The following is a 14,645-nucleotide window of genomic DNA, read 5'->3' as shown; positions in this document are numbered from 1 at the left end:
TCGCTCCTTACTTGCAGTTAAAAAATACTTGTTTTTTTTAGTTAATTTCTGGATGTTTTTGAATTAATGCATGATTTGATTTTGGCTCACCATACATGAATGATTAATCTGCATATTAATTTTTTTTTGATAAATGGCTTTCTCATAGTTTTGATCGGATCATTTTGATAAAAAATGGGTTGGGAAGGAGGCCTAGTTGCCCTCCAATTTTTGGTTACTTAAAAATGCGACCATATTTTCTTATTTTTTGTACGAACGCTTTTGTTAGTAATAAACATACGTACCTTACGAAAACACTTACGTAACGAACTTCTATATTTGTGTATTTTTATTATCAAGGAGGCACACTCGTGCCTCTATAAAGAGGCGACACTCGACAATGTTAAGCGATCTTCGGTTCCAGTGGTCGGAACCGAAGGGATGGGGAGGGATGCATTTCGTAGCCCGAGCTCCAACTAAGAAACCTGCAAAATTTCATCCCCCTCCAACATTTCCTTCATGGGGAAAATCTGGCCGAAAGTTTCGACTCGTCAACCCCAGCCCCCCTTTAACGTTGTCCGATCGGGCTGAAATTCACAAGTTAAGGTCCCCTAGGACCCAGGAGCTTATTCGCGAAATTTCAGCTTGATCCGATAACTCCTTCCCTGTTTTCCAGAAACCACGCATAGCCACTTAAAATTCATGTTCTTTTTTTCCTAAACGCCTACAGGTCACATCCGACATCGGATCTGGGTGTACAAAGACTCATTCGATGCGGAATTCTCCGAGTAACTTTCCTGGAAAGTTTCGTAGGAAAATCTTAACCCCCCGAAAGTTTCGACCCTCCAATCCCCCCCCCCTTTTAACGTTGTCCGATCGGGCTGAAATTCACAAGTTAAGGTCCCCTACGGCCCAGCAGCTTATCCGCGAAATTTCAAATCGATCCGATAACTCCTTCCCTGTTTTCCAGAAACCACGCATTAGCTAATTAATTAACGCATTTCTCTCCATAAGAGCCCATGTTAATTTGAAATTTTTAAAAGTTATTGAGAAGTTATATTAACACACATGCAAGTGATTAGCTCAGTCGGTAGACCGTGGGACTTTTAATCCTCGGGTCAAGGATTCAAGTCCCTTACGGGCGGTTTTTTTCACAACATCAAAAAAATTTTGATAACACCTGGACAGCTTATCATTTGAGAGATAACAGAATATTAGCTTCTTATGAGCAAAAGAAACATTTCGGTCATTCTATCAATTTTTTTTCTATTTTATACAATGATTTAAAAGTGGGGGGGGGGGGTTCCTCTCCTAATTCCTGTACGAGGAGTACAGGAATTTATTAAATTATTATTTAAAAGCGGGGGGGTTGGGGGGCGGCAGCCACCCAACTTCCTCTCCTAATTCCTCTACGAGGAGTACAGGAATTATTAAATTACATCCACCATGGATTGTAGAAAAACGTACAGTAATAATATGAAAAAAACTTCGTTTTCTTAAAGAGTTAAAGAGGCTGCGTCCCAAAGTCGAACCTTAAAACGTACAGGAATTAGAAGAGGTAGTTGAGGGGCTACCGCCCCCCAAACCCCCAGCTTTTAAAGACTCTTTTGTACAGGTTTTTTTTTGCGGGGGGACTTAATTGTTACTAATTACTAGTTTCGGCGCAATGGTTCTCCTGTCCTCTTGTGTTTAACATTTTTCGAAGTTATTCCATTATTCATTCATTTCAATTTTTTGTTAATTAAAAGAGGGCCTTTCCGAAGCCAAGAGCGGGGGGTTAGCAAAAAAACAAAAAACCTGTACAAAAGAGTCTTTAAAAGCTGGGGGTTTGGGGGGCGGCAGCCCCCCAAATGCCTCTTCTAATTCCTATACGTTTTAAGGTTCGACTTTGGGACGCAGCCTCTTTAACTCTTTAAGAAAACGAAGTTTTTTTTCATATTATTTACATGAAGGGGTTCGCCCCCTTGTCAATACCTCGCTCTTTACACTAAAGCTTGAGTTTTATTCCAAATCTTTAAGAATGACCCATGAATAACAAAGGCCGTAGAATAAATAGTTGAAATTAATAAAAATACTTTACCGTAAAGAGCGAGATATTGTGGAGGAGAAAACCTTCTAAAATATATGTAATATTTTTTTTTAAGTTTTAATGCTACTCGTTATTTCCAGGTGAATAATTTTTTCATTTATTTTCTCATTGTTTCTTTTTAAATAATTCTAGAAAATCCTGCGCTCCCTTCATGGAAATATTCCTTCATGATAAATTCCTCTATGGAGAGATCCTCCTACTTGACCTCTTCCCCTGAGCCACTCCCACCCCAACGCCAAAAAGTCCCCCTGAAAACGTCTGTACACTTCATTATAATCATTACTATATGTAAACAATGGTCAAAGTTTGTAACTTGCAACCCCTCCCCTGGGGACTCTGGGTGATTAAGTCGTCTTCAAAGACATATTTATTAGGTTTTAGACTAAGTTGAACAGAATGGCTATCTCAAAATTTTGATCTGGCTACTTTGGGGGAAAATGTGTGTGGAAGGGGGTTTAGGTGCCCTCCAATTTTTTGGGCACTTGAAAAGGGCACTAAAATAGTTTATAAAGTTTATTTTATATTTGTAAGAACATGCTTTCACAGGTACTTTAATAGACTTTTTTATGTAATTTGAGGAATACGCTATTAATTTACTACTATGAATTATTAGATTAATAAAAAAACAACTAAATGAAAGTTTTAAAAATTAACTTTATGTGTCAATGATTATACATTAAATGTTAAATAAATTAATGGATAACATAAATTATAGATTTGTCTCACAACTGTAATACATCCATAGATACAAATTTACAGGCCAGGACAGGCGCACTTCACCATCCAGACTAGTCAGATTATCACTAGTGCTGCCACGTTCAATACTAAAAATAAGTATAATTTGCCATACCAAAACCAATGCAATAATTGGCAATATCGCAAACCACTCAAATTAGTCAGATCATCAACAACCATTTTGTCGCAAGAAAAAGGACTCCTCCCAAATCAGCAGGGTTCTGTTCTGTCCCCATTTATATATATAATTTTTATGGACTTTATCTTAAGGAGCACAGGAAAGGCAATGAGAGGCCACGGAATCAAATTAAGAAAGAAAAAAATTCCAGGACTTTGACTGTTCTGATGATTTAAGTATCCTAGATGAGCAAAATGAATGAACTTTTTAGAGGTTATGCAACTTCAGGGTGCTAAACCAAGTTTAAAATTAATGTTCTAAGGACTAAGTCGCTAAGGCTAGGAATAAGTGAAGATGACAAGGTAACGCTGGGTTACGAAAAGGTTGATCAAGTGGACAGCTTCACTTACCTAGGTAGTATTATTAGTGCAGATGATGGGCGGAGTGAAGATATTAAAAGTAGAATAGCGATGGCTCAAGGTGTTTGTTTCACAGCTGACAAAGGTTTGGAAGGATAGGAAGATAAGTCTGCAAACCAAGACTAGAACATTAGAAGCTACAGTGATGACAGTGGTAAAATATGGCTCTGAAGCATGGGCACCCCGAAAAAGGATGAATGCTTGCTGGATGTTTTCCAAAGAAATTACCAACGGATTTTTTTTTGTACTTGGCTGACTGACCGTATTTCAAACGGTAGGCTGAGCGAAAAGTGTGGTTCAATCCCGCTTTCCAGGACTATAATGAGAGAAAAGTTGAGGTGGCTATGAAACGTTCTGCGGATGACAGATTGCCGAGAATTGTTCTTTTCGGCTAACCATCTAGGGCTAAACAGAAAGCAAGTCATCCCGGGTTGGGGTGGGAGGATGTCACAAAAAAAATTTAAGGTTAATGGGAACTTCTTGGGAGGGTGTAAAGAGCGAGGCTTTGAATAGATTGGGATGGAGGAGGAGGAGTGTGGGTAGCTGAGTTGGCCTCAGGCAGATCGATGCTGCAGTGAGTTGTTAGTTGTAGTAGTTTTAGCAGAATATAAAGAAGAATATAGTACACATAGTTTTCGGGTATACAGAATTAAAACTAAAATTTTAAAATTTAGTCCCCTAAAACGAGATTTAGCTTCCTGGTTTTTGCTTCTTGCATCACACATTCCTAAGAAACAATTTCAGCAAGAATTGCTGCATTAGTGATCATAATATATTCACAAGCTAGTTCAAAAAGGAATATGTATTCACTCAACCAGTATTAGCTTATTCCACATTGTTGTGTCTCTTCTTTATTTGGATTATCTGGTCGGTAAAAACATCCAAACCAAGCTATTTTCTTGGAATAGTAACAATTATAGCATTTTTTTTTTCTTTAACAAAAAAATCAATATCAATTATTAATTAGGCATTAATTATTCATTATTAATTAGGCAACCGCCTATATCTGAATTTTTTCAGCCTTTTTTCAGACTTTATTCTGACTTTTTTCAGACTTTTCTTTTCTTTGGGATAATACTTCCAGATGTTTCATCTCGGATCATCATATTATCTTCTAATTTTACAATTTTTACGGGAACTTTTCTGCCGTTGTCTTTCCGGCAAGAAAGACATCTCCATTTCTTCCGTGTCCAACCGTAATCTGGCTCAAGCAGAATTCATCATTAAGCATCTCCATTCTTGTCCTTAATCTCTTTACCGGGTAACAGTTTCTCCTGGGAACGTGGCTAATGTTGGAAGGCACACCATCACATCCAGCTTGAGAAATCATAGCTTTAGCACGATTAATACTATTATTCATTCCTGCCCCTGCCGTTTCCTGAATCCGCTTTAAATCCAAATATATTTTGTTTTTCTGTTTACTGAACACCTTTTTTTCTTCCTTCCTAATATACATAACTGGGATGCTATGGGCCTGTAACATATTGCCAGGGTATATATATATATATATATATATATATATATATATATATATATATATATATATATATATATATATATATATTTGGGTGGCGCGAAGTGCCACCCCAACAGCTAGTATATATATATATATATATATATATATATATATATATATATATATATATATATATATATATATATATATATAAATAAGTTGTCTGTCTGTGGATCAGGTGACGTCATATTTCTGTGTCGACTGACGTCATGAAGTTAGTTGTCGTCATTTTTGCTATGACGGTGACGCCATTAAAGATATTTAAGACATATATGTTCACGTAGAAATCTATTAATGTTTAAGTTTAAAATGACTGATGAACTTACAATGGCAAAAGCCGATGAAAATGCTCAAAGAGTCTATGCCAAAAAACTTGCTGCTGATAGAGAAAGTCAGAAAAGAAAGCGTGCCGAGGAATCAAAAGAACAGCAAGGAAACAGGCTTGAGGCTAAAGAACGCAAACCGAGCAATTAGATGAAGATCCAACTGGACAGCGATAGTCAAAACATATCAAAACTGAAAATGATAGCGATGATGATTGGGTTTGGGATTTTGACTTGGATAAGGTCATCAATGCCTACCAGATTTTAGTTAAAAAAACAAAGGTTCGGCGGTATGTATTTCATAGTGAAGCTGAAAAATAAAGAAGAAAAAGAAAACTGAAAAAAGAAAAAATGTAAAAAACTAAAAAATACTAAAATGAAAAAACACACAAAGAGAAATTAAAGACCGTGACACAAATGACGACCGGGACAGAGGGAATATAAATAACGACCGGGACACTCAAAGAGAAATTACAGACTGGGATACCGGGACACAAATGACGACCGGGACACAGGGAATATAAATGACGACCAGGACACAGGTATTTAAGAATATCGTTCAAAGACAAATTTTTAATTGTAAAAAGAAGACCGGGACACAAATGACGACCGGGACAGAGGGAATATAAATAACGACCGGGACACTCAAAGAGAAATTACAGACTGGGATACCGGGACACAAATGACGCCAAAAAACTTGCTGCTGATAGAGAAAGTCAGAAAAGAAAGCGTGCCGAGGAATCAAAAGAACAGCAAGGAAACAGGCTTGAGGCTTAAGAACGCAAAACCGCGCAGTTAGATGAAGATCCATCTGGAGAGCGAGAGTCAAAACATATCAAAACTGAAAATGATAGCGATGATGATTGGGTTTGGGATTTTGACTTGGATAAGGTCATCAATGCCTACCAGATTTTAGTTAAAAAAACAAAGGTTCGGCGATATGTATTTCATAGTGAAGCTGAAAAATAAAGAAGAAAAAGAAAACTGAAAAAAGAAAAATGTAAAAAACTAAAAAATACTAAAATGAAAAAACACACAAAGAGAAATTACAGACCGGGACACAAATGACGACCGGGACAGAGGGAATATAAATAACGACCGGGACACTCAAAGAGAAATTACAGACTGGGATACCGGGACACAAATGACGACCGGGACACAGGGAATATAAATGACGACCAGGACACAGGTATTTAAGAATATCGTTCAAAGACAAATTTTTAATTGTAAAAAGAAGACCGTTGAAAGAGAAATTTCTAATTGTAAAATGACTGAAGAACCTACAATGGCAAGAAGAAAAAGAAAACTGAAAAAAGAAAAAATGTAAAAAACTAAATTACAGACCGGGACACAAATGACGACCGGGACAGAGGGAATATAAATAACGACCGGGACACTCAAAGAGAAATTACAGACTGGGATACCGGGACACAAATGACGACCGGGACACAGGGAATATAAATGATGACCAGGACACAGGTTTTTAAGAATATCGTTCAAAGACAAATTTTTAATTGTAAGAAGACCGTTGAAAGAGAAATTTCTAATTTTAAAATGACTGAAGAACCTACAATGGCAAGAAGAAAAAGAAAACTGAAAAAAGAAAAAATGTAAAAAACTAAAAAATACTTAAAAGAAAAAACACTCAAAAAGAAATTACAGACCGGGACACAAATGACGACCGGGACAGAAGGAATATAAATAACGACCGGGACACTCAAAGAGAAATTACAGACTGGGATACCGGGACACAAATGACGACCGGGACACAGGGAATATAAATGACGACCAGGACATAGGTATTTAAGAATATCGTTCAAAGACAAATTTTTAATTGTAAGAAGACCGTTGAAAGAGAAATTTCTAATTGTAAAATGACTGAAGAACCTACAATGGCAACACCCGAGGAAGCTGCTCAAAACGAATGTATTCAAGCCGAAGTAGCTGAGTTGGTAAAGCGTTATGTTTCAGGTTCTAGGTCCGAGAGGCTCCAAGTTTGAACCTTGGCTTTAGCATTAATACAAAAGAAGAAAAAACTAAAAAAGGTAAAACTACAAAAAAACTAAAAAGAATACATATATATATATATATATATATATATATATATATATATATATATATATATATATATATATATATATATATATATATATATATATATATATATATATATATACATCTTCTATATATATAAAAATAAGTTGTCTGTCTGTGTAACGATGACTCTGGTCAAACATTTTCAGATCAATTGCTGGCAATTGGAAACGGAAAGCTCCCAGTAGTGGGAAAGCCAAGAATGTTGTATATTCGCAATTTTTACGTAGTTTGAAACACATATATAAATCTATATATATATATATATATATATATATATATATATATATATATATATATATATATATATATATATATATATATATATATATATATATATATATATATATATATATATATATATATATATATATATATATATATATATATATATATATATATATATATATATATATATATATATAGATATATATATATATATATATATATATATATATATATATATATCTATATCTATATATATATATATATATATATATATATATATATATATATATATATATATATATATATATATATATATATATATATATATATATATATATATATATATATATATATATATATATATATATATATATATATATATATATATATATATATATATATATATATATATATATATATATATATATTCAGTGTTCGGACTCGCCTATAAATTCCAATAAATTCCTATATTTTAATTCACTTTTATAAAATGCCTATATTTTGGCTAAAATCCTATTATTCCTATATTTTCGGCTGAAGAGCACTAAGAACATTGCTGATGATTTGCATTTTTCTGTCTTTTGGTGTAGGTTGATAATTAATTATAACTATTGAGCTTTTTGAACTTGACTAATGCTTTGTGTTGGGCTTAGTAAGCTGATCTGCCTGGGCTATGCTGTTGTGTTGACTTAGTAGCCTAAGTTTTGTTTTTTGTCATGTTGGGGCCTGTCCGAAATGAGCAAAGATCAGTATATAGGCCAGCAGTCTCTGCTTAATGAGATTGGAGTCCTTGCGACTTATGTGTTTCCTGGCTGAACGCTGGCTGGCTCATGTGAATACAGCCCAGGCTATTCTAAGATGGTTGCTAATTAAGGGAAGTAAAATAGATGTGCACTGGGTAGGCTATATGCTACATTCTGTGATCAATCTGTCCTTTATCTATCTGGTCTTTATCCCCCTCTAAAGAAAAATGATGTTAATCAGATTCAGACTTTTTATTTCAGATATTGTAAATTTTTACTTTATCTCCCCCTTGGTATAGCAATGGTAAGATAATTCGTAAGTTTGATGTCCCTGATATAAGTGCAAAGTTGGCCCTCCTGCATGGAAGATTGTCGGAATCAGCTTTTTATCGTTTATCGCCTCATCATCCTTTGGTCCGTCTGTTCGGTTAATCTCATTGTAGCATAGTGTTTTTATGGCACTTGGTATTAACCAAGTGACATATAGCAATCGCAAATTCTGTTGGCCTGTCTGTCTGTCGGTCCTGGTTTTGCTGCTTAAGGCACTTCCAGGTAAGCTAGGACAATGAAATTTGGCAGGCGTATCAGGAACTGGACCAGATTAAATTAGAAATGGTCGTTTTCCCGATTTGACCATCTGGGGGGGGGGGGGCGTTAATTCAGAAAAAATAGAAAAATGAAGTATTTTTAACTTACGAACGGTTGATCATAATTTGATACTTGAAAGGATATCATGTCTCAGAGCTGTTATTTTAAATCCCGACTGGATCTGGTGACATTGGGGGAGTTTGGAGGGGGAAACCTAAAATCTTGGAAAACACTTAGAGTGGAGGGATTGGGCTGAAACTTTTTGGGAAAAATAAGCACAAGTCCTAGATACATGATTGACATAACCAGAACGGATCCGCTCTCTTTGGGGTAGTTGGGAGGGGGGTTTGACTCTGAAAAATTAGAAAAATTGTTTTTAACTTACGAACAGGTGATCAGATCTCAATAAAATTTGATATTTAGAAGGATATCGTGTCTCAAAGCTCTTATTTTAAATCCCGTCGGGATCTGGTGACATAGGGGGGAGTTTGGGGTGACCTAAAATCATGGAAAACGCTTAGATTGGAGGGATTGGGCTGAAACTTGGTGGGAAAAATAAGCACAAGTCCTAGATACATGATTGACATAACCAGAACGGATCTGCTTTCTTTGGGGTAGTTGGGAGGGGGGTTGACTCTGAAAAATTAGAAAAAAATGAGGTATGTTTAACTTGCAAACGGGTGATCGGATCTCAATGACATTTGATATTTAGAATGATACCGTGTTTCAAAGCTCTTATTTTAAACCCCGACCGGATCTGGTGACATTGGGGGGAGTTTGGGATGACCTAAAATCATTGAAAACGCTTAGATTGGAGAGATTGGGCTGAAACTTGGTGGGAAAAATAAGCACAAGTCCTAGATACATGATTTACTTAACCAGAACGGATCCGCTCTCTTTGGGGGGGGGGGGGTTGATTCTGAAAAATTAGAAAAAATGAGGTATTTTTAACTTACGAACGGGTGATTGGATCTCTATGAAATTTGATATTTAGAAGCATATCGGGTCTTAAAGCTCTTATTATAAATCCTGACCGGATCTGGTGACATTGGGGGGGGAATCGAGGGGACCTAAAATCATGGAAAACGCTTAGATTGGAGGGATCGGGATGATACTTGGTAATTTATGGGACCAGGCATCCCACACCATCTACCACAAATCTGATCCCGAGGACTTCCAAATCCTATATTTGGCCTATATTTGGGCCCGGGAAATCCTATAAAAATAGGACAGAGCATATAATTTGAAACGAACCGACCTGTCCGAACCCTGGTATATATATATATATATATATATATATATATATATATATATATATATATATATATATATATATATATATATATATATATATATATATATATATATATATACATATATATATAACTTTATACATATAATGAAAAAAAGAAATCACCAATGCAACAGCACAAACGCATAAAAAAAGACAGAAGGAGAAAAGGGAGATTGTTTTCCTACATTAGTAATTAAAATAGATTAGTTCTTGAATGAGGCCTTAACCCTATTCATCCATACAATTACATAGGTCAAAGAGCATAGCCAAGAACACAATCAACCATAAAGAATAATCCATGGATAGGCAGTCGTATCGTAAGTAAGTATAAGTCGTCATTTCCCAAATATGAAAAAACAGTAAAAAAAAAAAAGACAAATAAATCAGAGGCAACAAAGGCATATATATAATTTAATATATATTGTTTTAACTTTATAAAACATGAAGCTATATATAAACTTATTGTTTTATGTAAATTTATTGTAAATAGCCATGTGAATTGTAAAAATATGAAGTTTTATGTATGAAAAATACATTAATAAAAAAAAATTGTATTGTTCAAAAGGTATCAAACTTCGATTAAAGGGCAAATGATCTTTTTTAGGGAGGTGGTAGCCCAACTCAAATCTCAAATCTCCTGTAGTGGTAGCCTAACTCAAGTCTCTTAGAGTGTCAGTACGCTTTGAATCTGACTTAGCATCAAAAACGGAAATTTTTTCAGCGCAATATCTGTTTGTTTCAGATTTGATTCCTTTGCTCTTACTAATTTTCTGTAAGTTTTTATACCACTCCTTGCTTATTGTTGGATTTTTTTTTTTTATTTAACCAAAAAAAGATGGTGCATCTATTGGTATACTACAATAAAAATAAAATGGGTAATTTTATTTATAATGTTTTTTTTTCTTCCAGGTTGGTTATATATAGAAAGGTTCCCAAAGACTTAACTCAGCCAACTGTGACAGGTACTATTATTTCAGTATGCTGTGTCACTTTTATGTGTCTAATGTTTTTGTCTGAGTTTCTTCGATTTATGTCTGTTGATGTGTACGTACACTAAAGCAGCAAATCGTTGTCGAAATTAACTCCAAGGACTGTCTGAGGAAACCAGCAAAAATCAGAAAAGATGGAAACGATGGATAACGAAAAACCACCGATGTTACGGCATCTCCGAAAAGCGATGTGTCAAGGTTACCTGAGGCCTTGGCAAAAAGTGGGTGAGTTAAGTACAACTAAAACATCAGTGAAGATGATGAAGAAGATGAAGGGTCTAAGATTTGCGATTTGGAATGCATATTCGTTAAAATGTGACAGGAATCCATGTTTCCTTTTTGAACTAGCTTATGAATATATTATGATCACTAATGCAGCAATTGTTGCTGAAATTATTTCTTAGGAATGTTTATGCAAGAAGCGAAAACCAGGAAGCTAAATCTCGTTTTAGGGGACCAAATCTTAAAATTTTAGTTTTGCTTCTGTATACCCGAAAACTATATGTACTATATTCTTCTTTGTATTCTGCTAAAACTACAACTACTACAACTAACAACTCACTGCAGCATTGATCTTTCTGAGGCCAACACAGCTACCTACGCTCCTCCTCCATCCTAATCTATTAAAAGCCTCGCTCTTTACACCCTCCCAAGAAGTTCCCATTACCCTTAATTTTTTTTGCGACATCCTCCCACCCCAACCCGGGACGACTTGCTTTCTGTTTAGCTCTAGATGCTTACCCGAAAAGAACAATCCTCGGCAATCTGTCATCCTTCATCTGCAGAACGATTCCTAGCCATGTCAACTTTTCTCTCATTATACTCCTGGAAAGCCGGATTGAACCACACTTTTCGCTCAGCCTGCTGTTTTAAATACGGTCAGTCAGCCAGGTACCCAAAAAAATCCGTTGGCAGTTTCTTTGGAAAAGATCTAGCAAGTATTCATCCTTTTTTGGAGCGCCTATGCTTCAGAGCCATATTTGACCACTGTCATCACTGTAGCTTCCAATATTCTAATCTTGGTTTGCACACCTATCTTCCTATCCTTCTAAACCTTTGTCCGCTGTGAAACAAACACCCTGAGCCTTCACTATTCTACTTTTAATATCTTCACTCCTCCCATCGTCTTCACTAATAATACTACCTTGGTAAGTGAAGCTGTCCACTTGATCAATTTTTTCGTAACCCAGCGCTACCTTGTCATCTTCACTTATTCCTAGCCATAGCGACTTAGTCCTTAGAACATTAATTTTTAAACTTTTTTTTAGCACCCTGAAGTTGCAAATCCTCTAAAATTTTCATTCATTTTGCTCACACTTTCATCTAGGATATTTAAATCATCAGCACAATCTAAGTCTACGAAGTTTTTCCTTTCTTATTTGATTCCGTGGTTTCCCATTGCCTTTCCTGTGCTCCTTAAGATAAAGTCTATCAATATTATGTATATAAATGGAGACAGAACGGAACCCTGCTGATTGGGGAAGAGTCCTTTTTTCTTGCGACAAAATGTTTGTTGATAATCTGACTAATTTGAGTGGTTTGCGATATTGCCAATTATTGCATTGGTTTTGATATGGCAAATTATACTTATTTTCAGTATTGAACGTGGCAACACTAGTGATAATCTGGCTAGTTTGGGTGGTGAAGTGCGCCTGTCCTGGCCTGTAAAGTTGAATCTATGGATGTATAACAGTTGTGAGACAAATCTATAATTTATGTTATCCATTAATTTATTAAACAGTTAATATATAATCATTGACGCATTGAGTTAATTTTTAAAACTATTTCATTTAAGTGTTTTTTATTAGTTTAATAATTCATAGTAGTAAATTAATTGTGTATTACTTAAATTACATAAAAAAAAGTCTATTAAAGTACCTGTGTAAGCATGTTCTTACAATTATAAAATAAAAATATTAAAAATCATATATTCCTTCAAGACTACCATAAACAACTGTAATAATCAAGATCTAGAACCTATTTTCTTTCAGATTAGGGTTTAAAGTAAGGGTGCGCTGCAAAACTTAGTTTTGGGATTTGAATGGAAATGATTAAATATTTATAGTATGAATTAATTGTTTATCGATTACTAGCTTACCTGTTGCGTGTGGTTGCGATTAGAGCTTTAAACTTAAAAGTATTTGAAAAATTTGGTTAGGATTGTTAACCCAAACTTCGGGTGTTGTTGCGCGAAAATATTCGAAAGATTAACAGCGGCTTTGGGAGGGGAGGGTACATTTTATACATAAAATCTTAGAAACGATTAACTGCTCCTTAGAATCCTGTAGTATGTTCTTCCACTATTGCCAGATTTCCATGCATTTCTCCGTATCCAGGGGGGCTTATGGGGTTTGAACACACACACCCCTCCCCTGAAATTTTGTCCGACTTGTAAAAAAGTAACAAACATGAATAAAAACAAATTTTGATGTGTTTTTAAAGTTTTTCTTTTTCAAACCCCTCACCCCCCCTTCCAAAAAAATATTTTGTCGATCTAGTTAAGTCACGACTTTGAGAAAGTTTTTTAGGGCCTTAATTTTTGAAAAGCATTTTTCTTATGAATGACGTCACAAATACTTGGAATAATTATAATGTATTTTGCTGAGTGTCTGTGCTAAATGTTTTAAAAAGCATATTAAAATTTCATTGGATTGCTGATAGTACGTAGTAATCTGTTGGTATGAATATGCAGCAAGGTTTGCCAAATAAAATAAAATGAATTTTGTGAAAGAGATTTGAAAAATTGTCTTTCTTTTTACCAAGCAAAGCTCGGTACCCTCGTATCTATTGTTTATTTGCGTGCTATTTACTGATATATCTCTGTAGTTGTTGGTCTGGACATCCAAGATGATTCGGGTCGTCATGAAGTTGGTTTTATTGAAAACACGAATAAGCGACCCATCAATAAAGGAGAAGGATGGAATTTCGAATCTACCTTCTAAAGTTGGCACCGGTTTTCATAGCCATGGGGTATGATTGAAGGGTTGGGTCTATTGGTAATATGAGTTTCATTCTGATCTATGCGCCTTATAACACAAAGCCTTAATATGTGTGAAGCCATATCCAGAATTCTTCTTTTTAAGAAGCACGGAAATTAAAAGTTGATGGGGAAGATGCTGAAGAACATCAACGTCTTGCATCAGGGGCGGATCTTGAGCAAACTCTTGGGGGGGGGGGATGAGACAAAAGTGCCAATAATTGACTTAACCTTTTGGGGGGGGGTCCCTTAGGCCCTTATAGATCCGCCAGTGTCTTGCATCGATCAGCAGCATGGGAGATAGCTTAAAATAGACAATTTAGACTCGGTTATGATTTACCTCACAAAATTAACCATTTTATGTCCACGCGTAAAATTGAGTCGGCAAAATGAAAGATTGGATTTCTGGCAAATTCCCCCCCTGTAAAATGTCTACTAAAAAGTTCACCCCCTAAAAACTTTCCTCCCCGTGGAAAATTGTCTCCTTGGAACCCCCCCCCCCCAGTAGAAAATATGCCCGCCCCCAAAAAATGTATGAATACCTCCCAATAAC

At 35.4% G+C, this 14,645-nt stretch overlaps 1 protein-coding gene across 1 annotated transcript in view; it reads left to right on the top strand.

Moving 5' to 3' along the window:
• The first annotated feature begins 13,962 nt into the window (after positions 1 to 13,962).
• Positions 13,963 to 14,645, top strand: part of LOC136025568 (uncharacterized) — a 31,167-nt gene continuing 30,484 nt past the window's right edge. The window contains exon 1 of the mRNA XM_065701594.1: positions 13,963 to 14,085. Coding sequence (XP_065557666.1) covers positions 13,963 to 14,085 — 123 coding nt within the window. The remainder of the gene's footprint in view (positions 14,086 to 14,645) is intronic.

This window comes from Artemia franciscana, chromosome 3, assembly GCF_032884065.1.
Source record: "Artemia franciscana chromosome 3, ASM3288406v1, whole genome shotgun sequence".
Taxonomy (NCBI): Eukaryota; Metazoa; Arthropoda; class Branchiopoda; order Anostraca; family Artemiidae; genus Artemia; species Artemia franciscana.
The sequence above is the reverse complement of the archived record's forward strand: the minus strand, read 5'-3'. Positions and strand labels throughout refer to the sequence as shown.